The 25,504-nt window shown below is 43.8% G+C and overlaps 1 protein-coding gene across 6 annotated transcripts; it reads left to right on the top strand.

The window, feature by feature from the left end:
• The first annotated feature begins 612 nt into the window (after positions 1 to 612).
• On the top strand, positions 613 to 24,988 carry EIF4EBP2 (eukaryotic translation initiation factor 4E binding protein 2). 6 transcript variants are annotated; one of them, XR_009522469.1, is made up of 5 exons: positions 613 to 1,092; positions 16,225 to 16,410; positions 17,966 to 18,040; positions 20,910 to 22,192; positions 24,390 to 24,988. XR_009522469.1 is itself a non-coding variant. In XM_060034855.1 (4 exons), the coding sequence occupies exons 1-3, from the start codon at positions 948 to 950 to the stop codon at positions 17,995 to 17,997; spliced, it is 363 nt and encodes a 120-aa protein (XP_059890838.1). In that variant the 5' UTR covers positions 613 to 947; the 3' UTR covers positions 17,998 to 18,040; positions 24,390 to 24,752. The 6 variants fall into 6 exon arrangements, 3 of the variants coding, with proteins under 3 accessions (XP_059890838.1, XP_059890840.1, XP_059890837.1); XR_009522471.1 differs by having other exon boundaries at positions 20,910 to 21,682; positions 24,390 to 24,852; XR_009522470.1 differs by lacking the exon at positions 24,390 to 24,988 and having other exon boundaries at positions 20,910 to 20,951; positions 21,396 to 24,350.
• The last annotated feature ends 516 nt before the right edge of the window (positions 24,989 to 25,504 follow it).

Here is a 25,504-nt window from a genome sequence, read left to right as displayed (position 1 = left end):
GGAAGAATACACAATAAGCTCGTCCCAGTGGTTCACCTTCGAAAGGGGAATTGGGAAACTGGGAAAGGTGGCATCGTAAACCTTTCTGCTATGTTTTTTAATAAATGCATGCATTGCTTATTTTAATATTGAGCAATTAAAAGTAAAATAACACTTTTGTTTAGATGGTTTAGGAAACAGAAGTCGGCTCAAGGAAAGTAGTGTTGATTGACAATTAAAAAAAAAAACAACACGCGGGCTTCCCTGGCCGCGCAGTGGTTGAGAGTCCGCCTGCCGATGCAAGGGACACGGGTTCGTGCCTCATTCCGGGAAGATCCCACATGCCACGGAGCGGCTGGGCCCGTGAGCCATGGCCGCTGAGCCTGTGCTCTGCAACGCGAGAGGCCACAGCAGTGAGAGGCCCGCGTACCGCAAAAAACAAACAAAAAACACGCAAGTTTTCCGTGCCCACCGACGCGCTGCTGACAAACACTTGGCGTAGGTTCTGCCCGACTCGCGCCCAGCCCTCAGGGCTTAAGCCCCCGCCCATCAGCAGCCCCGCCTCGTCGCACAGCACCCGCCCCTCGTAACGTCACATCCGGCCGACCAGCTACCCCGAGCTCTGTCTGGCTCCCGCCTTCGCCCGCTTCCGGTCGTCGTCGTCGTCGCCGCTGCTGCCGCTGCTGCCGCTGCTGCTGCTGCTGCTGCTACTGCTGCTGCTGAGGCTGCTGGCGGAGGCCGGAGGAACGGGCGGCGGCGGCGGCGGCGGCTGAGAGGGCGGCGGCGGGAGCGGAGCGGGACAAGGGAACGAGAGGAAGCGAGCGAGGAGCGAGCGGAGCGCGCCGAGCCCCGCCCGCCCTTCCGCCCGCCGGAGCAGCCGAAGCAGCCCGGGCCCCCAGCCGCCGCCGCCGCCCGCCCGCCCGCCTGCCCACCCGCCGGACAAAGCCCGAGAGCCCGCGTCCAGAGCCATGTCCTCGTCCGCCGGCAACGGCCACCAGCCCAGCCAGAGCCGCGCCATCCCCACCCGCACCGTGCCCATCAGCGACGCCGCGCAGCTACCTCATGACTATTGCACCACGCCCGGGGGGACGCTCTTCTCCACCACGCCGGGAGGTGAGCGCCGGCCGCCCGCGCGGCCCTCACCCGAGCCTGGAGCCGGCTCCCGAGCGCGTCCGCGCCAGCCTCCGCGGTGTCCCCTCAGTTTCCCGCCACGATCCTTTAACTCAGGGCGTGTCCACGCTGGCCGCTCCGGCCACCCCGGCTCCGCCGCAGCCCCACCAAAGCCCCCGTGAGACAGCTTTCGGGAACCTTAACTTCGCGTTCTCTCTCGCCTGCAGCTCGATTCAGTGCGTGCCCACTCTGGGAAGTGGCTCTCCTGTAGCGAAAAAAAGCCCTTGTTCCCGCCTCGTGGCAGGTTTACGCACTCTGCCCAGTTTTCTGCCCCCTCTCCTCCTCCTCCGGGGCAAATTCGTCTACATTTGGCCCTGCACTCACTCCGCATTACCTCTGCCTCTTACATATTGTGTAGTTGTGCACATTGACGCTTGATTTTGGAGCCGTCTCCCGGGCCTTTGTAGAAAGGAAGTTGGGGAGAGTAAGTCGCTCCTGGGACGCTGCGATGACTTGTTTAGCTGCTTTTAGAACACCAGGAGAAGGCTGGAATGCGGAGTTTGGAAGCCTCGCTCAGTGTTATCCTGCTTTGACATCATTGTTTACTTTGCTGGACCAGGCCCCGCGGGTGGGGGGAGTCCCCAGGCTGGAGGAGGAGTGATAAAATAGTGCTCAAGTAATAGTGTTGAGGGTAGAGCGCTGGCAGCCTTGAGGGTAGAGTTTTGGCGGCGCCGCCTTTGGAGGTAGATCGAAGAGGGCGTTGTCAAGCAGGGCACCCTTGCTGGGGGGCTTGCTTGATCCTGGGGAAGGGGCAATGCAGAGCGGGGTTTCTGAACACTGTTTTTCAAAGTACGACCAGAAACTGTTTACAAGGAAGAACACTGGGGTAGAGGTGAAGAGCGTTGAATTAATTGGTCACGGGAAAAGGGAGCTCAAAGGTTGTCTTTCCCCTCACTGGGCTTTTCTCCAGAGGGAGGAGACTGGTCTGCGATCTTGAAGGACATTATGAAGGGAATGGTGCTTCATTTTTAACTTCGTAACTTTGCCTTTTGGTGACGGCCTCTGGCTAGAGGGTTGGGACTTTGCTGGCAGCCCCTACAGTCTGCAAGATTGCTAGCTTCGTTCTTGTGGGCTGGGCTCACCAGTTGTACTACAACCAATCCCCTGCAGTTAGGCCTGGGCGATCCTTTAATCGGTTGCACAATAGCAAGGCGGTAGAGTAAGAAGACGTTGCCAACAGGGGATAAAAATCTAGGAGAGAGCTCTACAGAGGAATCCAGCCAGGCCACTCTAGGGGTGGGGTGGCTGCCTTGGAAGACTTTTAAATGACCCAGGCAGGAGAAGTTCATCAATAAGTGTGGAGAACTGGGCTTAAGGACGTTATAACTTTGCAGAGGAGTGGAGTTTCTAGTGAGGTGGCTTACCTCATTGGAGAAACCTCCCTCCTCACCTGATCTGTTCAAGGCCAGACCCTGAACATGCTGAAATCTTCTGGCCTTTTAATCGTGAAAGATTTTGGCAGATCAGAATCTGCTCCAGATAGGGTTGTCTTGAACTTGAACTGACAGCTTTTAGGAAATGGATACTGTTTTCCAAGGTGATGGACAGAGATTTATAACTTCTTCCAGAATTCTTTGTGAATTCCGTAATGCCTGTGCTTCCAGCAGTTCAGAACTTATGTCATAGTAGCAACTGCACTCAGATATTATTTCTTTGAGGAAGGAACTAAACTTTTAGCTGTATATTAATCATTATTCCCCTGAAGGAAGAGCCACAGGGACACCCTTTTTGGCATATTTCAGACAGCCAAGCTACAATGCTTTTAAAGTAAGGGTATAGTCTTTAGGCGTACTTTAAAGATAGAAGCCTGGGGCTTCCCTGGTGGCAAAGTGGTTGAGAGTCCGCCTGCCGATGCAGGGGACACGGGTTCGTGCCCTGGTCCGGGAAGATCCCACATGCCACAGAGCGGCTGGGCCCGTGAGCCATGGCCGCTGAGCCTGCGCGTCCGGAGCCTGTGCTCCGCAACGGGAGAGGCCACAACAGTGAGAGGCCCGCGTACCACAAAAAAAAAAAAAAAGATAGAAGCCTGTCTCATAGTCTGGATTAGTTCCTACAGTGCTTGGAAAGATTCTGCCAGAAATACTGATTCATTTATCCTGCCTCTCTGTGTACATAGACACTACTTCTTTCTCAAATATCACTGACCCTGTCTCCAGATTCTACACTTCTTTTTTTAAATTAATATATTTATTGGCTGTGTTGGGTCTTTGCTGCTGCGGGAAGGCTTTCTCTAGTTGCAGTGAGCAGGGGCTACTCTTCGTTGCGGTGCACGGGCTTCTCATTGCGGTGGCTTCTCTTGCTGCGGAGCACAGGCTCTAGGCACACGGGCTTCAGTAGTTGTGGCGTGCGGGCTCTAGAGCACAGACTCAGTAGTTGTGGCGCACGGGCTTAGTTCCTCCGCAGCATGTGGGATCTTCCTGGATCAGGGCTCGAGCCCGTGTCCCCTGCATTGACAGGCGGATTCTTTTTTTTGCGGTACACGGGCCTCTCACTGTTGCGGCCTCTCCCGTTGCGGAGCACAGGCTCTGGACGCGCAGGCTCGGCAGCCATGGCTCACGGGCCTAGCCGCTCCGCGGCATGTGGGATCTTGCTGGACCAGGGCACGAACCCGTGTCCCCTGCATCGGCAGGCAGATTCTTAACCACTGTGCCACCAGGGAAGTCCCGGTTTCTACAGTTTTTAATTTCTGTTTTAAATACTTGTCATCTTAGCTCATCTCTTATATTGAGCCAATATTTATTGGTAGAGCACATTGTCATCTTTAAATTTTTAACACAAAGACTTACATAATGTGTTTATAAGATACAGCACTGTTGTGATTGGATTTAATCACTATTTTATAGCAATTAACTCAGTGCTGCCTAGATGTTCAGTACTTACTGATTTAGTTTTCCCCCCGCTTTGGAAAATTTCCAATTTTCTGATGGTTTGTTCATCTCTTTTGTTACATTTCCCTCTCTCCTCTCATGTAATTTTCCTTCCCTGAACCAGGGTTGTTATTTGGTCACCTCTAGGCACCTGAATTAATCCGGTTAGGTACCTTAAGTGAGTTTTGTGGGTCTAGCGAAGTGCTTTGCAGAAAAGGGGACTACAGACAAAAGTAGGAAATGCAGTCTTTGCTCTCAATGGTCTTAAAATCTTGGTGGGGGTTAGGGGTGGAAAAGCTTTTTAGTTCTAAAACAAAAACTTTTAAAGAGTCAAGTGCTAACTTATATATTTCAGACTTGAAAACATTTAGAAAAGCGATAGAAGGCTTGTATTGAAAAATCTATTTAGTAGGAAGGAAGGGGATTAGAGTTTTCTGTCTCAAACTTCTGGAAACTTTCTGGAGTGTCATACACATGTCAGAGCATTCCAGGATAACAGTTGATGTGCTGAATGTCCTAAATGATCAGACTGGGCAAGGACATTCACAGCACAGTGAACTTACCATCTCTCCCCACAGAGGATACAGCTTACCCTTGAAAAGGTTTCTCAAAATTGCATTCCTGTGGTTTGGAAAATGAGAGTTGGGTGAAAACATACTTGCTGTATTTCTCGTATTTTTAGAAGTGTACATTTTCTCATTATTAAGGAAGAGTAAAATTTTTGAGTAAATTCAAAAATGCCCTTGGATTTTATTTTGTTTTATCTGCCTGTGGAGGAATGGGGATGAATGACGTTCGTTTCTAACTTTGAGAAGCTGCTTCTGGCCTCAATGAAAGGTAAAGTTACTGAAGTCTCCTTCACTTTTGTGACATTAAGAAGGAACCTAATGCTTTCATTCTGTAACTGAGAGAAATTAAGTAACTTGTTAGTGTTATACAGCTAATAAATGTCAGTGGGTAGTCGCAAATTTAGTGTCCTGATACCTAGTCCAGTTTTTTCCTCTCTTGTCTTAAGATGTGTATTTTCCTAGGAAAGGAGGTTTACAAACATTTAAAAAGACTCTTCTACCTCTGGAATGCTAGCTAATGCGATTCTTTTTGTTATCTTATTTTTTTTAAGTTCTGAACTGTCTCCCTGTGGGAGGGTTGTGCTCTGGGGAGTGAGCAGAAACACAGAGACCTCTTTGAGCCTTTCTTTTTGCCTTTCTTTTCCTGCATAACATCCTCATCAGCTGTGGAAAAGTATGCTGTTGCCATAACAAGAGCACCAGAGGGGAACTAACTATGATGGTCTGAAATCTTGTTCATACTCTGTGCTTCCTCTCTGCCAGCTGGAGAGTTGCTGTGATTGATTGGTTCACTGAAGGCCATTGGAAGGGTCTGGGGATAAAGGAGAAGACAGGAAGAAGGGAAAAGAATCCACTTGGAGTGAGCCATAATAAAGTAAGAGTATTTGGGGGGAGTCCTGAGTGTTAATCTGATTCCTTTCTTGGGAGAAATGAATAGAGCTCTGTGTAGATATGGGGAAGGAAGGCCAGTTTCTCACTGTTATAAAATTTCTAATTCAATGACCTTGGGCTGAGTTTATTCTAGGCCAAAACTTCTGAACCAGCAAGAGTACTTATTTGGCTCTCTCGTTTCAGTTATTAACCAAAGGACTTCATGATTACATGTGAGAAGTGTGTGAAAAACATGTTGAAAGTTGTCCAGTCACTTTGCCTTGTGTTAGAGGAAGATGGCATTTACTTATCTCAGAGTAACAAAAATTAACATGTGTTGTCATTCCGGAGCAGATTTGGCTGTAGTCTCATATTCGTCAGCTGCCAAAGCATGTACTAGAAGATGTAGCTCAGTTTTGTGTTGGGTGCATGTTTGCTGATGAGGGACTGAATTCTGAGCCTGGGAAGGCAGCAGCCCTCAGCCGCAAGGCATATAGCAGCGTGATGTGTGGAGGGGAGTGCCTCTGCCTGCTCCACGTCAGTCACAGCCTGACGAGGGAAGACAGAGCTCGTCCAGGCTGATAGTGCACCACTCCCTTCTGCTCTCCGGAGGCCTGTGTGTGAACCGGGAAGGGTGGAACGTGATGAGTCTGTAAATTGGCACTACCAGGGTTGTTCCCTGGTGCAAAGACCTTGTGAGGACTAGAGTCTTAAAGATGATTTTATGGGAGGGGTCTTGCATGGTTTGGAGACAGTGTAAAGATTTGCAGGTCAAGTCCTTTCAATTTTTCGATATTGTCTTGAATAATATTCAGGCTTCATGGATTTGTATGGACAAAAAAATATTTTGGTGTGTGGACATGTCATAACTAATGACTAAGGAATGTAAGGTTTTTTATTTTTATATGGAATCAGCCAAAATAATTTTTGGAACTCAAATAGCTACAGTAGTAAATAACGTTGTAGGAGATGCTTCACTGCCAATCAGCAGTAAAGTAAAGGCTGTGATGAGAAAAAAAGATTTGCAGATCAGACAAGGTAAAGTTAATGTGGGAAAGCTAGTTCATCTGGTTGGAGAGGAAGAGAGCCTGAGCAGGACAGTAGTTTGTTGGTGAAGGATAGATCTTTTTCTTGGCTCCCAAGTGTTTCGGTGAACAGGTTAATGTGCGGGACTTCCCAGGTGGCGCAGTGGTTAAGAATCCGCCTGCCATTGCAGGAGACATGGGTTCGAGCCCTGATCCAGGAAGATCCCACATGCTGCGGAGCAGCTAAGCCCATGCGCCACAACTACTGAACCTGTGCTCTAGAGCCCATGAGCCACAACTACTGAGCCCACGTGCCTAGAGCCCGTGCTCCGCAACAAGAGAAGCCACCACAATGAGAAGCCCGCACACTGTGACGAAGAGTAGCCCCTGCTCGCTGCAGCTAGAGAAAGCCCTTGCGCAGCAATGAAGACACAATGCAGCCAAAAATAAATAAACAAAAGTTTTTTTTTAAAAAAAGATTTTTGCTTATCTATTTATAATAAAACAAAAGTCAGTTGAAACTTGCTGTCATTCAACTTATTGAATAGGTAAGGCCTAGGCTACCATTTTCAAATTTGTCTATCACAGAACTTTGTTTTGCAAAGATCCCTTAAAACCTGTGTTATAACACCCAGCAGCTATCTATCTGATGTGTGGCTCATTTTTAAAGGACCTCTTCACCTGATACTCAGGCTACAGTTTGAAGCCAGAAGCTCAGAAATTTATGAGTGTTTATATCTGAATAAATGATCTTTCAGATCCTTAGGACAAATGCCCCGACAAACTGAAGCTGTTCATTTCATTGAGTAGTTTTTAAAAGTAAAATCCTTAACAAGCAAGGATCAATTAACTGAAAAATACAATTCAATTCTTATAGATTCCTTGGGATTATCTATATACAAGATCACAGTTGCCTGTGCATAGAGATAGTTTTACTTCTTTCTTACCAATCTAGGTGCCCCATTTTGTTTTGTTTTTCTTGCCTAATTGCCCTGGCTAGAACTGGAACCTTTAGTACAGTGTTGAGCAAAAATGGCAAGAGAGTGACAACAGATTCCCTTGACTTGGTCTCAATATTAGGGGAAAACCTCCAGTCTTTCATCGTTAGGTAAGATGGTAGCTGTGGTTTTTCGTAGATACTCTTTATCAGATTCAGGAGGTTCCCTTTTATTCCTAGTCTGTTGAATGTTTTTATTATGAAAGGGTGTTGGGTTTTGTCAAATGCGTGCGTGCGTGTGTGTGTGTGTGTGTGTGTGTGTGTATATATATGTTGCATCTATTGGGATGATCATGTGATTTTTGTTTTTTATTCTATTGGTATGATGTATTATGTTAATTATTTGTAGATGTTGAACCAGCCTTGCATTCATGGGATAAGTGCCATTTGGTCATGGAATATAATCCTTTTTATCTATGTTGCTGAATTCAGTTTGCTAATGGTTGAGAATTTTTGCATCTATATTCATAAGGGATATTAGTCTGTATTTTTCTTGTGGTATCTTTGTCTGGTTTTAGTATCAGTGTAATACCTCATTCAATTTTAATTTTTTTAGAAATGGCCTGCTGTTTATAGCAGAAGTGAGCACTGGTGAAGATAGACCATTGCTCTCTAGGTTCTAAGAGGTACCTATCAGAAAGTTTGAGAGGCTTGTGGTTCATTTTAAGATGTCATAATTAATCCTTTGAGCTTGAGAAAGGTGCTCATCTCATTACCAGAGAATGTTTATGTTAGAGCCGGGCTGCTTTTACATTGAAATGAAACCACTCTCTGGTCTGATAAATTCCTAGAACCATTATGAAGAAGCAGCACTGAAAAAAAGTGACCTAGACCAGTGATCTCCAGTAGGCTTCTTTGCCTCTTATGAACTTTATTGATGAGTTCCTCACTATGAGTAAAAGTAGAAGACATTGATATGTATATATACATTGTTTTTATTTTTATTTTTTAAGTGCTCAAGAGAAGTGAACTTGGGAGGAAAACAAGAAGTGGGAATGAAAGCCAGGCTTGAATCTGAGTGCTTTCCCCATACCAAAGCAGTGAGCGAACCTTCATTAATTATTAGCATTACAGAGGCTGAACCACAACATCTGTGAAATCTAATCCAAAGAATTGATCCAGGATGCAGTCAACAGTCTGGCAGATCCAACCAGCATTTTCCTGGAATCAGAGCCAGGCATTTCTTGAGAAAATTTATTTCAAGATGAATGTTCAAGCCCAAACAGACGTGGACATATTTGATGTACTTCATTTTGATAGACTTAAAATCAGTCGGCATTTATTTGAGATTAGTTTGTGGTTTGTATACCACTTTGGACCTGGTACTAACTAAAAAGGTCATTTGTTTCAGATCATTTTGCAACCGAGACTCAAGAGAGCCCGATTTGCTTAGAGTACCTTGCTTATTTGTGTCGGTCTCCTGGCTCCTGTGTCACTGTGTGATCTTTCTTTGGATGCTAGTTTCTCCATCTGTAAAATGACAGCCTTCTGCCAGATGCTGTCTAAAGCCTCTTCTAAGCGCTGGACCTTCTGCATAGGAAGATGGTCATTATCAACTTCCCTTTCAGCCTAGGTTTGTGTTCTGCTATGGCAGTGTCCTACGTGATTGGGCAGGGAGCCATCCTTTGACATTAATATCTTGGAAATCTTTATTGGAGTTAATCAAAGGACCATAAGGATTGGCTTTTCACAAACCTTGGAAGTCTTCCGTTTGTCATAATTATTTAGCCATACTAAGTTATAATACACTCTGGCTCCAATTGTGCCTTTTTTTGATGTAAAAATTGTCCCTCTCATGGTTTTATTAGCATTTTAGGGATTTGCTGGTTGTACACAGTAAATGTGGTTTGGCCACCATCAACTTCCCTGGAGGATACTGGGTTAGGCAGCTTTTAGCCTCCTCTGGGTTATCTGGCATAGAGCTTTTAGGAGTCTCTCCTTTCATCCAGAGCCTCCATGAAGAACAGATGTTTAAAACTGTAGTTCATTGAAGAATGTTCTCTAACACAGTCAATCAAACACAGGCCTTGTTAATCACCCTCTTAAGCTGGAATAATAAAAAGCAAAGAAAACCACTGTATTTGTAAGTCCTTTCTGTATTTTCACTTCTTATTTTCCCTTATTATTGGGGGAGACGGGCTTGGGAGGAAAGAGGGAAAGCGGCAGACTACCTTTCTGAGTGTATTGGAAACACTTGCTGCTTGTTCATCTTGTATCTGTTTCTGATCTCTTGGTGGGCCCTTACATGAGGCATAGATGGAGAATGTCAGGAATTTCTAATGGAATACTGAGGTTACTTGCCAAGTGTTTTGTTGTTGATGTTGTTGTTTTCATTTCTAGATTTGAAGGATACCTTCTTCCTCATGGCTTTAGTGTCAGTCTGTTATGTATGTATGTATATTTGCAAATTATTTTTGAGTCATTTTTTTCCCCGATACCTTATAATGGGGTTTGCTTTTTTTTTTAACACTTTCTCTTGGTCTTAAAAAAAAATTTGATGGTGGGGGGTTCTTTAAGCAACAAATTTATTCTGTTACATTTCTGGAGGCTAGAAGTCTGAAATCATATATATTTCTTAATGGAAAATATACATAACATAAAATTGACCATTTTAACCATTTTTAAGGTACCGTTCCATGATTAAGTACATTCACATTGTTGTGCAACCATCACCACCATCCATCTCTAGGACTTCTTTCATCTTCCCAAACTGAAACTTCATACCCATTAAACAATAACTCCCCATTACCTGCCCACCTCCAGCCACTGGCAACCATCGTTCTATGTTCTGTCTCTATGAATTTGACTAGTCCAGGTCCCTCATACTCGTGGGGTCATAAAATATTTGTCTTTTGTGACTGACTTGTTTGACTTAGCAAAATGCCTTCAGTATTCATGCAATCACCCTTTTATTTTTCTTTTACATTTATTTTTTGTAACCATGAAAGTAAAGTTTAAAAGTCATATAGTATTAGGCTAATAACAAAAAGCAACATTCTCATGCCCCATCTCATCTCCAGTTCCACTCCCCAGAGAAACCATTTTAAACTCTTTCAGCCATTTCTTCTAGCGTTTACCTCTGGATTTCTGAATAACATGATTTAATGCTATTTCTCAGTTTTAGATATTAACAGTTTCCTACTGTGGAAGATGAGGATTTAAATTTAGGTAAATATTAAATACAGACGTGACGTGACTGACTCTATTGGTTTCCAGCCCAACAGCCGTTCACTCTTTTTCCATGCTACCCTACATTCCCTCATTTTTTTAAAGTGGTAGTGTGCCAAGTCCCAGAAGATGCACCCTGACTACTCTGTGGCTTCCCCAGTGTCTGGGCTGGCGGGCATCTGACCCAGTTCTGGCCTAAGGATTGTAAGCCGGAAGACCACTAGCGCTTTTCTGAGAAAGATTTTCCTCTTTGATGGCTAAAGTCCCCTGCGGGAAGCCCTATTTGACCCTACACTCTCCCTTCTTGCCTAGGATATTGTTAGGAGGGTGTAGGTTCATCTCAGCCTTCTTGGAGGGTTTTGTCACCAGCTATTCAAGCTTTTCAATTTGGGCAAGTTACTTATTATTTCTTTTTCTGAAGTGTCTATTTGCATGAGTGGATGCTTAATTCTAATTCTGGAAGCAGCCTTAGTTAAAAACAGTTTTATGGTCAGGACCCTGCAAAAGTAAAGTAACTACTACCCTGTCAGTTAACCATGTTACAGTGGACTTTGTCTAGGTGGTTTTATTTCAGGTTATACAGTTTCTTGGGTGTATATAGCTTAATATATGCATTAATTATCATTTAAACTAAGCTACTTGGTCTTGAAAGAGGCCCTTAGGCTTGAATGACCTTGTTTGTGTACTAACCATCTTCACAAGCATAATTTTGGGCCTTCTTCATTCACCCTCTTGTTCCCTGCCATTTGAAAATCACTAGTTTTTAGATCAAAAGATAGAGCCTTTTTTTCCCTCCTCTCTGTTCTCCATCAAAGGGACTCAGTTTTACTCTCATGTTTTCCTAGGAATGTAGCATTTAGAAAATGCTGGGTCAGGGTATTAGATTTATCCGAAAAAGTGGTCACCAAGGGATGAAGAATGTTTATAGATATCTAATGTTGACCTAGATCTAAAGATTCCTATTTGTTTTGAAATCCAAACATGAAGACTAAAGTAATATATGCAAGTGTTAAAAACAAAATAGAAAAAGAAAAATTGAACAGAAGCGCATAAAATGCAGAAATGCTAAGAGACTACTGCTTTTAACAGTTTCTGTTTATAGTGATTTTATTGGTTACACCACTGTTACTGTAAATAATATACGTATACCACAATTTCTTGATTTCTTAACATTGGATGATACTGTTGACTCCCTATTATGAAAATGAGGCATATAGGACACCTTCATTACTTTCTATCCTCTCATTTTCCCTCCTCTCTCCATTTACCAATTTTTGTAGATTGTTTTATTGTTTTGGGTTCTTCTGGGTAGTTACCTTTAAAACTGTAAATACTATAGTTAAACCTCTTGTGTTTCAATCTGATAGTTTTAACTCTCCACCATATGAGATTATACTATCTACCTGTCCTGCCTCTACTTCCCTGGTAGGTCTGCCTTTCCATTATTTTTTACAATATCAAGGTCTGTAATATTTACATACTCTTCCTTAACTATGATAATTCACTTTTATTATGGTTTGATTGTAAACATTGAAAGTCAATAAATAGCATATACGATACTATGAATTTTGTAACTTTTCAATATAAAACCAAGGAGTATGATGATTTTCATAGAAAAGGAAATGGAACACTCACTGGACAGAAAAAGTTTCCACTGTCAATGTCAAATAGATTCTTTTTTTAACACTCCATCAATTTATTAAAATCATGCTCCATTTTAATATTGTGTTATATGCAAGCTATGGATTTTTTTAACCTTCTTTAGGAATTTATGGTTAACTTTTCTCTAGTTAGTTGTGGATGCATTGGTTGATGTTGAATTGGGCTGACATAAATGTGGCCGGCAGTCGAAATTTGAATTATTGGAAGTTCTTGCTTCAGAAAATGTGTCTATGCACATGTATAAGAGACCCTGAATATTAGGTTTTTAATTGTCTTGGAATTCATATAATTTCACAGTAAACACAATATCTAAAAAAGGAAATATAAAGGGTTTTTTCCCCTGGCATTTTATTCATAGTCAGGTCTTAATGTTTTTCTTTTAATAGTTTTGGTTTTTGAATGTCAAATGCTTTTCAGTTACACCACAGAATCCTTAGTCACATGTTAATTCCCTTTTTTTGCTCTGTATCTGCTACAGTTAATTTTTTCAGCTTGCAGTGATCTAAAATTCAAACACTTAAAATACCGTGGTTTTGTACGCATATTTTCCCTGGCCATATTTAAGAACATTAACAGCATCAGTTAAGATCCTAGTTCTTCAGGGTGTCTTCTCTTCTGAATTGTTTATTTTGTGTGCATTTGAAACCAAATGTATCTTAAAAATCCACTAAACTATTAAAACAAGTGAGTTTATTAGTAAGGCTGAAAGAAACAAGATTAGTATACAAAAACCAATTGTGTTTCTGTATACTTTCAATAAACAATCCAAAAATGAAATAAAATAATTCCATTTAAAATAGCATAAAAATGATAAAATACATAGGTATAAATTTAACAAAAAAAGCACAAAACATATACTGTGGAAACTAGATAACATTGTTGAAAGAAAGAAGACCTATATAAATAGACAATCCATGTTCATGAATCAGAAGATTTAATGTTGTTAAGATGGCACTACTCCCCAAATTTATCTGTATATTCAGCACAATCCCCATCAAAATCCCAGCTGGCTTCTTTGCCGAAGTTGACAGGCTGACTCTAAAATTCATATATGGATCTTTAAGAGACCTAAAATAGCCCAAGCAATCTTGAAAAAGAAAAAGTTAGAAGACTCACACTTCCTGATTTCAGAAGTTGTTACAAATCAAGACCGTGTATTACTGCCATAAGGATACACATAGATCAGTGGAAGTCCAGAAATAAACCCTCACAATTACGGCCAATTGATTTTTTTTTTTTTAATTAATTAATTTTTGGCTGCATTGGGTCTTCATTGCTGCGCGCGGGCTTTCTCTAGTTGCGTCGAGCGGGGGCTACTTTTCGTTGCGGTGCACGGGCTTCTCATTGCGGTGGCTTCTCGTTGTGGAGCACGGGCTCTACGTGCGTGGCTCAGTAGTTGTGGCGCACGGGCTTAATTGCTCCACGGCGTGTGGGGTCTTCCCCGACCAAGGCTCGAACCCGTGTCCCCTGCATTGGCAGGATTCTTAACCGCTGCGCCCCCAGGGAACTCCCTACGTGAATGTTTATAGCAGCATTATTCAAAGTGGAAACAACCCAGATGTCCATCAGCTGGTTAATTGATAAAATGTGATTTATACATACAATGGAATATTATTTGGCAATACAAAGAAATTAAGTGCAGTTGATCCTTGAACAACGTGGGGGTTAATCCAAGTGTAACCTGTAGTTGGCTCTCTTCCTCCATGGATTCAACCAACACTGACCATATAGTACTGCAATACTTCCTGTTGAAAAACAGTTCAAACTTGCATTGTTCAAGGGTCAACTGTACTGATAAATGCTAAACATGAATGAATCTTAAAAACCTGCAAGTGAAAGAAGCAGTCATAAACGGACACATATTGCTTGATTGTATTTTATGAAATGTCTAGAATAGGCAAATCTATAGAGACAGAAAACAGATCAGTGGTTGCCTAGGCTGGAGAGGTTGGCAAAACGTGGGGAGGGACTGCTAAATGTATATGGGTTATCTTGGGGATGATGACAGTGTTCTAAAATAGTTTGTGATGGGAATTCCCTGGGGGTCCAGTGGTTAGGACCCGGCGCTTTCACTGCTGTGGCCCAGGTTCAATTCCTGGTCGGGGAACTAAGATCCTGAAAGCCTCATGGCACAGCCAAAAAAAAAAAAAAAAAAAAAAAAGATTGTGGTGATGATTGCACAATTCTATGAATATACTAAAAACTATTGAATTATACACTTTGAATGAATTGTACATGAATTATATCCCAAAGAAGTTAAAAAATGTATTTTATTGCCCCTGCAAAGTCACAGGAATTCTTCAAAGTTTCTCTTATATCTGACACATTTAGGTAGAATTTCTACTACTTATTTCCTACTTGGTTCAATTATAATTCTTTAATGTTTATGTTGTTGTTAATATATAATTTAGAAATAGAAAGCTTGCTTTTATCCTGTGCTTTTTTTTCACCACCTCGCCTCAGTTTCCAAGCTTAGTGTACTACAGAAGTGAGAATAATCTTGTTCCGACTTGCAACGTGAATATTAGTAAGAACATCTCACGGTGAAATCTCACCCTTCTGAAACCTAGCCATGGACAAAAGTGGAGGTGACACAACAAAATCCATCCACTAAAGCTCCTTCCCTTTGTTCATTGGAAAACCATCAGGCGCCTTCCCAGCCTACTTGCTCGTATTTTACATAGTGTTAAAATAAGCAGATCACCAGTTTCCAAACCCAACAGAGTAGATGTATCAAGTTAGAATGGGTGTAAAGGGTGTACTGTAGACTGAATTGTGCTCCCCCCCCATTCATATATTGAAGCACTGACCCCCACAATGTGATGATATTTAGAGATAGGGCCTTGGGAGGTAATTAGGTTTAGATGAAGTCCTGAGGGTGGGGCTCTCACAATAGGATTAGTGTCCCAAAAGAGACACCAGAGAGCTTGCTCCCCTCTCCCCCGTGGCAGGACACAATGAGAAAGAACTGTAAGGAAATACATTTCTGTGTAACACACCCAAAATGTGGTATTTGGTTAGGGCAACCAAACTAAGACATGGACAAAAGATGGTTCTTAGCCAAACAGTGAGGGAGGAGACAAGGAAACCATGGTGGGGAGGGCCATAAGCACAACCTGGCTATCTGAATCCTATTCAGTATAAGGAAAATACAGAGCACCAACTGAATAGGCGCTGAGACTTCCTATGTCACAACATAGTATAATAAATGAGTTTCATAATAATCAACCGGATTCATCAAGAAAGGGTTGGTTTTCAGTTTAAGGTGGTAAAAAGTTTTAAAATCTGTATTAGAAACATTTCCATCCAAAATAGTTCAAATTATTCATTTTTCGAAAATTGAACTAAGTTTTCTGCTTTCCAGAATGATTCATTCCTCATAATTTCAGCTTTTTGTTTGTTTGTTTGTTTTCTTTGGCTGCATTGGGTCTTCGTTGCTGCATGCGGGCTTTACTCTAGTTGTGGCGAGCAGGGGCTACTCTTCGTTGTGGTGCGTGCGCTTCTCATTTGCAGTGGCTTCTCTTGTTGCAGAGCACGGGCTCTAGGTGTGCGGGCTTCAGTAGTGGCACGTGGGCTCAGTAGTTGCGGCACATGGGTCCTAGAGTAAGCAGGCTTCAGTAGTTGCAGCACATAGGCTCAGCAGTTGTGGCTCGCAGGCTCAGTAGTTGTGGTGCACAGGCTTAGTTGCTCCGCGGCATGTGGGATCTTCCTGGACCTGGGATCGAACCTGTGTCCCCTGCATTGGCAGGCAGATTCTTAACCAGTGCGCCACCAGGGAAGTCCTGCCTTTTTGAATTGTTACTAAGTCTTATTTTTCAAAGCAAGGAAAGTGAAGGTAAATTTCTACTTTCCTTGTCCTAAAATTGTATTTGAAACAGGATACAAAACTTCTGTCTTCTTTAAACCCTGTTTTCCAGGAACTCGAATCATTTATGATCGAAAGTTTCTGTTGGATCGTCGCAACTCTCCCATGGCTCAGACCCCGCCCTGCCACCTGCCCAATATCCCAGGAGTCACCAGCCCCGGCACCTTAATTGAAGACTCCAAAATAGAAGTAAACAATTTGAACAACTTGAACAATCATGACAGGAAGCATGCAGTTGGTAAGAGAATGCTGGTATTAGGGACCAAGAGGGTAGCCCTGGGATTCAAATGTCAGTCTGCTGTGGGTTGAAAAAATGTTGATGCTTCACTTATAACTAATATTCAGTCATATGTCTCTAAGGTTCCCCACACTCCCCTCACCAAGGCTTATTGAATTGTTCTGAAAACCCTGAGTTCTAAACCATAACCGGATCTAATATAGGTGGGGGTTGGGGGGTGAGGAAGAATCCAAAATCAGGGAATGGTAAATCCCAAAGAGGACTCCTTGAACCTGGGCTTTGTTGGACTAAGGGTAACACACACACAGAGAAACAAAACAATTTAATAGCTCCCATTTCCATCACCCTCAAGAAACAGACCTTGCTTCTTACAAGAAGAACGTCATTTTTGTGGTGTAGAGCAGCGGTCCCCAACCTTTTTGGCACCAGGGACCAGTTTTGTGGAAGACGATTTTTCCATGGACTGGGATGGTTTTGGGATGATTCAAGTGCATTACATTTATTGTGCGCTTTATTTCTATTATTATTACACTGTAATATGTAATGAAATAATTATACAACTCAATCATAATGCAGAATCAGTGGGAGCCCTGAGCTCGTTTTCACTTGCCCCTCACTGATAGGGTTTTGATATGAGTCTGCAAGCAGTTGATTTATTATGGTCTCTGTGCAGTCAGACCTCTCTGCTAATGATAATCTGTATTTGCAGCCGCTCCCCAGAGCTAGCATCACTGCCTCAGCTCCACCTCAGATCTTCAGGCATTAGATTCTAATAAGGAGCGCGCAACCTAGATCCCTCGCATGCGCAGTTCACAGTAGGGTTCACACTCCTGTGAGAATCTAATGCTGCAGCTGATCTGACAGGAGGCAGAGCTCAGGCGGTAATGCGAGCAATGGGGAGCGGCTGTAAATAGAGATGAAGCTTCTTGCCCACAGTACCAGTCCGTGGCTGGGGGGTTGGGGACCCCTGGTGTAGGGAAAAGCAGTATGGTTTTTCACCCCGTTTTCCAGGACTGCCTATAATATTTCAGTAAATACTCCCCCATACTCACACACACACGTTTATTAATGAGTCCTCTCTGTGTCTGTGGAAATGGCCAGCTCCTGAAGTACACCTTGGATTGCACTCCATGACCCTTTTACACGAGCCAGCATTCTGCCTCCTCAAATTCCAAATGAGTTTTTAATGGACAAAGTGTCGATTCAGAGCAAGGCCAAAGTTCAGAGCCTCCAGAAGAATGTGCTGACTTGATAGATGGCCAGGTGCTCCCCAGGAGCTCCCGTTTGGTCAACCTCTGGACAAAGGGACACTCAGAAAGTTTTCACTTGTATCCTTTCCCCCAATTGCTCCTCCCTGTGGGTGATTTGACTGCCATTCTTGTTTTTCCCCCAGATTAAAAAGACTAGCCAAAGCAAAGCAGAATAGTTGTTTCAAGGCTGCAGGGAATGGGACAGTTTGAATTCCTTTTTGACCTTTGTGCAAAGGGAATTATAGTTAAGACTGTTTTTCTTTACCTCTTCATGCTTAACTTTTCCTGTTCTTCATTCTAACCAGGAGATGATGCTCAGTTTGAGATGGACATCTGACTGTCCTGCGAGGATCAGAAGAAAAGCGGCAACACTGAGACATGTGTGTACCTGATTTGGCCAATATGATCAACAATGCAGAGACAGAAGAGGCAGTACCAGCAATCCCTGCTGCAGTCTCCTGCTCCCCTGCTCCTTCTCCGGGTGCCAAAGGATGCAAAGATGAGCTGCATCTGACTATTTCTTCTCCCTATTTCCTGTTCCCCTTCCCAGTTAGACAGTTAGATTGAAGGCCCTTCACATATTTCTGTAGAACTAAGCAGCCCACAGACGAAAACAGTTAACCTCTGGTTCCCCCTTCCCCCCATTTTTTTTTAATCCCAAATCAAATATCAACCTACCAATAATTGGCTGGCTGGGAAGTCTGGGGAAGTGATATGGAGGTTTGATAGGTTCAGCATCATTCCTGTTCTTACCCCTCTGTCTCTCCTCCCTGTCTTGCTCATGTTTCAGTGCTGCAAAAGTCTGAGTTTGGGGTCTTGAAAACCCTCGGATGGAAATAGTAAACAGGAAGAGAGCTGCTTTCTCTTTTACCTTGAGGTGTTTGTCCTTGGGGGACAGAACGCTGTTTGTACATCTCTGGTAGCATTACCCTGGGGCACTGTTTGGAGGTCCACTTCCCCTCCTTCCTCTGGGAGGAATGTCTTCTGTCTTTAGTACTATAGTTCATCTTCCCATTTGTTTACTTATCACAATTGTGCAAACATTTCTTAACTCTACATCGGAAGGGGGTCTTCGGTCACCAGTTGTTCTTTTTCCTCCCCTTTTCCCACCCCTCCCTGCTTGCATCTTGTTGCTTGCAATCCTTTTGTACTCTGAGCTATCCACGTGATTTCTCCTGCTCCCAGAGCAGGTCCCGGAGGCTCTTTGGATAAGGCCCGATGTATTGGGTTGACCAAAAAGTTCGTTCTGGTTTTTCCATAAGATGTTACAGAAAAACCAGATCGAACTTTTTGGCCAACCCAATAGTCCTCTACAGGATGATACCCAGGAATGACCTCGGAAGACATTGAACTGTTTGAGTACCCAGGCTCAGTAGTCCTTGTTTTTCAGTCCAGTGAGCATTGTGCTACTTGTTGTCTGTGATTTTTGAGTTTGAAGTTGACTTTCAGAAACGCTCTTAGAAAAGAGCTGAACTTCTTTCCTCTGTGGACCTGCTTTGTTTGGCTGCTGAGATAGATAAGCATGGGCTTAAAAATGCGTTCCTTCCGCTTTTCTATCTTTCCCATGGTACTCTGAATTTCCCCGTCTTTCACTCCCTCCCTCCCTCCTTCCTTCCTTCCCTCCCTTATCTCTGCCAGGCCATTTTTCAGATGTACATCCGGGATACCTCAAGTGTCGGTATCTGATAATATCTGTCACTCCTCTTAACTGAGGAGTGACCTTTTATTTTTAAGATGAGTACAGACCTATTTTTAGATATGTTTTCAGTACAATTTTGAACAGCAACTTTTTAATTACACATCTTCCAGTGTTAGGAGGGTGAGGATTGTCCGTAGGCGAGTCTGCTGTTCCACGTCACCATCCCTCGTCTTCCCTCGTCCCTTACGAGCTCTTTCCTTCTCGCTCTAGTTTTGGGTGTGCATGTTTGGAGTTTGTAAGTGGGTGGATTGTGAAACTGGACCCTTCTGCCTTCCCTGGGTTGTTCATGGAACCTCATTCTTTTCCCTTACCCTTTGCTGCTTCATTCCCCATCCCGTTGTCCTGACTATTGACTGGCCCAGTAATCCTGGGAGAGTGACTCTCCTCATAGAAAGACAAGTAAAATAGCCACTGGTGTCCTGGGAATTTCTGGTTGGATTTGGTGCCCTGAACCCTCTTATTAAGAGATCAGATCCCAGGGTGAGAGTAACAGGCCAGTTGGCTAAGATAGAAAGCTGTTTTTCTTTTGAACTATGAAGAGACCCTGTTTGCGAATACATTTTAGACAGAAAGAAGGAAGGGTGTCTGAGGAACTTTGTTCTGTTTTCTGCTACAAAATGTGAAGAGTTCAAAAAGTGAAACCTTTTGTGATGGTTGATGTCTCTCAGGAATAAGCTGGATCTCCAGTTTTGGAGATGCTTTCAGTCTCAAAAATTGATGAATGGAAAAGTATTTTTTGTTTGCTTTTTAATGTATCTCTGTTTTGATTTTAATTAAACTCCAAATTTCACTTTACATACTCTTGGAACAACTTAAGGTGCATTGGTAATTTGCATGAGAAGCTTGCTCAGGACCTCATTGTCCCCTGGGAGCTTGATTCTTTGGGAGTGACGCTTTCATCCTCCTCGGGGCCCGGCCTGGGCATCCTCTGGAATCTGACTCCACTACAGCGAGTAGTCGGGCTGTCAGCAGAAGCACGTGCCCTTGTTTGCTCTTTACTGCTGCACATGAAAACTCGGCTTCCTCACTGAGAGACGGGGAGTGAATTTAAAACATGCCAGCTTGAGTAGTCTTAAGATGCCATGTTCCCCTTGTTTGCTCTCTTGAGGAATTGCTGCATGTGGCCCCCTAATCAGAGGCCATATTTCTAGTACTTCTTGGGAGTGTCAGCTGTATAATATAGCAGCTTCCCAATCCTTTAGCCATCTCTGTAACGACCTCCATACTGCTTGGTGCAATTCCTTCCTGGAGGCCACTGCTACTAGAGATACTTTGGCCTCCATAAATCGGCATTTCAAAGATAATTTCACAAGGCAATAGATGAACTTCCAACAGATGACACCTTTGTGCCATGCCTCATAGAATCATTTTCAGGGCAAGCCAGAATCCAGTAGGTGGTTTACTCCTGTATGTTTGGAAGGAATCTCACAGTTGAAGCCCTAAATGAATAATCTCTCTGGGCTTTTTCCTGGAAAGGGAACCCCCTTAGGGTAGCATTTGATTTAGGCGGTTCTTAAAATCTTATTGATTATTTGTACTTTTCTTCTTAGGAGAAAACCATGTTTCTGTACTTCTGGGGACAATCCATGTCGGTGAGAAATGACCTTGTCCAAATTCCAGCAGGAGACATGCATTGTCATGATTCTACCTCCTTCGTAGTGTGGTGCATTAAGTTCACCACTTCCTCATATTCTGTTGAAATAGCTATTGTGTTCTCAAGACCACAGTGTAGAGAAGCTGGCTTCTAGCTTCCAAGCCAAGAGTTTTGTCCCGCCATCTGCGTTAGTTATCTATTGCTGTTTAACACATTACCCCAAAACTTAACATCTTAAAAGAGCAAACATTATCTGTCAGTTTCTGTGGTTGGGACCTGGGAAGCAGCTTCACATGATGGGTCTGGCACAGGGTCATAGGAAGTTGCAGTCAAGATGTTAGTGGGGTCTGCAGTCACCTGGGGCTTGAGAATCCACTTCTGAGCTTTCTTTGTGGCTGTTGGCAAAATGCCTCAGTGTCTTTCTGTGTGGATCTCTTTTTAGGGCAGCATGAGTGTCCTCACAGCATGGCAGCTGGCTCCCCCTGAGCAAGTGATCCCAGAGAAAGAGGGCAAGGAGGAATCTGCAGTGCCTTTTATGACAGTCTCCGAAAGCACACGTCATCACGCCTTCCTATTCCGTTCCTTAGAAGCAAGCCACTAAGCCAGCCTACACTCAAGGGGAGGGGAGTTACAGCCCACCTACTGCATGGAGCGGTATCAAAGAATTTTGGGTGTACTTTAAAACCACCTCGCCCCCAATAGAGAATGAAACCAGGTCAACAAGAGGGGGTAGGTTTAAAGTAGATGATATACTGAGAGAGGTGTTGTTACTGAAAACAGTTCTCTTAAGATGTGCATCGACAAACAGATGAAAACCGGATTCTCTCCCCATGGCTACTGCCAGTTTTAAGAGGGGAGGCAAGAAATGGCAATTCCCAGGAGAATGTATCTATACATTTGCCTGGCGTATACTGCCAGCAGCCCAAGGTTGCTGCTTTGTAAGTCCTTGGCTTGGTATCTAAGACTCAATACTGCTTGCTCGGTATCTCCTTTAGCCAGGAATTGACAAAGCGAATTGGATCCTTCTATTTGAGCCACTCAAATGGACTTAATTGGAGTCAGGGCTGTTAAGCAAAGGGAGCAAACTTGAATTACATTTTGGGTTACTGGGCTGAGGAAAGCTAACCGTTCTGATTCAGGGTGACATAGCTGAGAGCATCCGGAAGCCAGGTCCCCACCAGAGTCGATGCTTGGCACCTGCTGTCACAAACTACACCAGCCGAAGCAGACTTGAGCCAGGTCTGTCACTCAAGAAGCCACTTCTCAATAAGTAGGGAACATCTGGGAATTAGAAATGTCTGGCTGTGCTTTATTGTTCTTTAAATCCACTGCAGGTTAACTCTGTGTGCCCACGTCATCCTGGGCTTCCTGATGGAAACGGGTTCTTAAAGAGAACCAGTGCTGTCTTCACCCTGAAGAAAAACTTAGATGAAGCTTGTCAGTTCAACACGTGTTTAGTGAATGTCTGCTATGTGTTTCTGGCACCTGTGCCAAGTTTTTAGAGATTTCAGGCATCTTAAGGATGCAAATTCTTGTTTGGATTTATGCTCCAACTCTTCCCAGCATTTTATCTATAGCCCTGCTTGCTTTAGAGTATGCTTGAATAAAAAAGCATTGCTGCTGAGGCAGCTATAAAAAAAAAGAAAGAAAAAGGTACTTCTTCCAGAATTAACGAACTCATCTTCAAAGCACCTTCAAATGAATTTTTTTCCGTCTGATTTTGAGGTGGAGTCAAAATAGGTGGTCTTTTATTTTTGCTGTTTGGGTTACCAGCTCTTTGGGTCTGTCAGACCTTAGGGGTATCATGTATCTTGGCTGCTTGCAGCCTGGGCCCTCAGCCCTTTACATTCCCCTCCAGAAGGGAGGCCCGGTGCTTTTCTCTCTGGGTCAAAACTTCCCCTTATCATGTTTCTGGACTACATGATAAGGGGAGCTATTTATTAATCTGCGAAACCCAATCTCTTAGCTGCCCATGATATCTAGGAGGGGGTAGTATTTGTTTTAAAGAAGCATTGTCAAAAAAAACAAAAAAGAAGCGTTGTTTCCTTGGGAGGGCAATTTCTGTCTGGACTTTGAAAGGGGGCGTAGTTACCACACATTACTATCCCCACCGCTTTACCTCTCTCCCAGCTTTTGATAAAAGATGACATCAGATCTTGAGGCAGTCGGGTCACAATTCTTTAGAATGCTTATACCCCAGGGGCGTTTCCTGTTCTAGTCATGTTTTTCCAGTTGAGTATTGGCGTTTCCCTGAGGCTTGCTCACGGACATGTCTGATTGAAGACTAAGGATGGTTGATACAGTCATTACTGTCACCTTTCCCACCCTCTGTAATTTACATTTCTTTCTCTGGGCTGGTCCTGGAAGTTGACACCTTTTGGCAAAGCTTAGATTTAGGAGAAGTATTTCAAGTCCCTGTTCAGATGATCTGTGGTTTCTCTTTGCTTCCTCTGCCTGCAGCCCTGGCAGACCATACTGTCTGGATCCCCAATGGAAAATAGTACTGAGATGAAACACATTCCTGGGGTATTTAAACTCTCTCTCTGCCACCTTTCTAAGAGTGGGAGGCTGGCAGAGAGATGCTGCAGTGCTTGATAATCATTTGGCCACGTTGAAATTTCCAAAGGGAGCTCTTGCCGGTGCTTAAACCCCAAATTCCTGAACACCTGAGATTGCATGAATCTAGCACAGAATATCCATTCTTGCCCCAATGTACCCCCTTCGTCTCCATCTTAATCTTTAAAACAAAACAAAAAACCCAAGCCCAGGCCAAGGGTCATTTTTACTTGAAACCAGGAGAGTAGGGGAGTAACACGAGAGATGAGGGGCAAGCTGTGTGGTGAGGCATCCTGCTCCTGGTGTGTGTTCCAATCACTGAGGACTGTGAGCCAGTGCCTTTCCTTCGCCTGGAGATGGAGCCCATCTCTTGCCACCTGGGTGAGGAGACCCTCTGCTACCCAGGGGCGAACCTTAAAGAGGGTGTCTTGGAGAGCCCAGAGGACACTCACGTTTTTCAGATGTCCATTTTAAGCATCTTTAAAATGTTTTATATATATTAAAAAAAAAAATGTTCTTCCCTGTCGTTGTGCCACCAGTGGCCCAGTTCCATCCATTCTGAATGGAAAAACAGAGACTGCCAGTACTTTCCTTAGTCTTCCCTTCGTCTCCCTTAATGTGGGTATCCCCTTACCCGGCCTGTCCATTTCACTGTCGTGGATGGAGAACAGAGGGCACCACGCAGTCCTGAGGCAGTCCTGTGTGACTCCGTGATCAGGTTTTTGTTTCTTGTTTTTCTAACTGTCCTTCCAAACCAGCTAGTGTTTGGAAATTAGGGGGAAAGTTAAATTCTCACCAACGGTTGCTGTTACACTTGAATCAATAAAGATCTTGAGTATCACCTTGGTGTTTTTAATTTTTTTTTTTTTTTAAATTTCAGGTGAAATCCTGTTGACACATTTTGGGCATCTTGCCTGGTGAGGAAGATGGGCAAAGGCAGTTGGCCACTTCATGTGTCAGTTCCTCTCAACATTTACGGAGCACTTTGTCCATCTGGCCCTGTATGTGCCAGGAGGTGATGTGTCCCTTCCCTAAGGAGCTTGGAGGTGAACACGTACATGCTGGGGCTGGATGTACCCAAGAAGGCCCTTCTTTAGGTACCAGCCTGGAGGAAGCCCAGACAACAGCTTTCCTGACGAGGGCTGCCTCTGCCTCTCAGGAGCACTTGTTAGAAATCCATCATATCTGATGTCTGAAAATAAACTAGACTCTGCTGCGTGAGCATCACATTCCTTGCTATTATTAATCCAGTGAGGCTCACATATTAGTATTGAGAGCAAGAATCCTGTCCTTTCAAGAATCCTGTGGACCATGTAAACAGGTCCACAGAACAAAACAGCATAGAGGTTTAGAGCACAGGCTTTGGAGTGAGACAGGCTTGAATTCCTTCTGTACCACTTAGTAGCAGCCACATTCTCTCCGACAGGATTCCCAGTCTCTGTAACCTTTGGTGTCCTTCTCTAAAATAGGGTTAAGTTAAGAAGTAGGTCTTACCTGGGTGACTGTGGGCTCAGGTGGGATCATGGCAGGCACTTAGCCCAGTGGCTGGTATGTCAAGAGCGCAATTGCAGCTCAGTTGGTGTGACCAGTAGAGGTGGGTCAACTGGGTCTGCTCTTCCCCAGAATGTGCAAGTTTGGGAGTGGAGCAGGCTTGTGTGATCCCTAGAAGGATGAAATAATCTCTTCAAGGGAAGATAATCTTGAAAGCCATTTCATATATCCTTTACTTTGCCCCAAAGGCAAATAGGGTATCGACTTGAAAGGCAATTTAGGATAGAGGGATAAGGCTTTTACTGCTAGTAAAAGGGGAGACTACATGATGGAGATTAACCCAACTGTGTTGCTGTGTGAGAGTCACAGCCCCTTCCCAGTTTCTGCTTTTATCTTTTCTCTACTCCTCCCTGTACCAGGCCCGCCCACTTCCCCAGCCAAGGAGAGTAATGCATCCAGTTTCCCCCAATCGGCTACTGACTTGGCACTGCTACAGGAACAGCG

Source organism: Delphinus delphis, chromosome 16 (genome assembly GCF_949987515.2).
Source record: "Delphinus delphis chromosome 16, mDelDel1.2, whole genome shotgun sequence".
Taxonomy (NCBI): Eukaryota; Metazoa; Chordata; class Mammalia; order Artiodactyla; family Delphinidae; genus Delphinus; species Delphinus delphis.
This window is presented reverse-complemented; position numbering and strand designations above follow the sequence as displayed.

What these genes read in the sequence shown, in the direction of transcription:
- EIF4EBP2 (XM_060034855.1), top strand. Translation starts at nt 948, where the DNA reads ATGTCCTCGTCCGCCGGCAACGGCCACCAGCCCAGCCAGAGCCGCGCC. An exon ending in CTTCTCCACCACGCCGGGAG is followed by an intron (nt 1,093 to 16,224) that starts GTGAGCGCCGGC and finishes CCTGTTTTCCAG; the next exon opens with GAACTCGAATCATTTATGAT. An exon ending in TGACAGGAAGCATGCAGTTG is followed by an intron (nt 16,411 to 17,965) that starts GTAAGAGAATGC and finishes CATTCTAACCAG; the next exon opens with GAGATGATGCTCAGTTTGAG.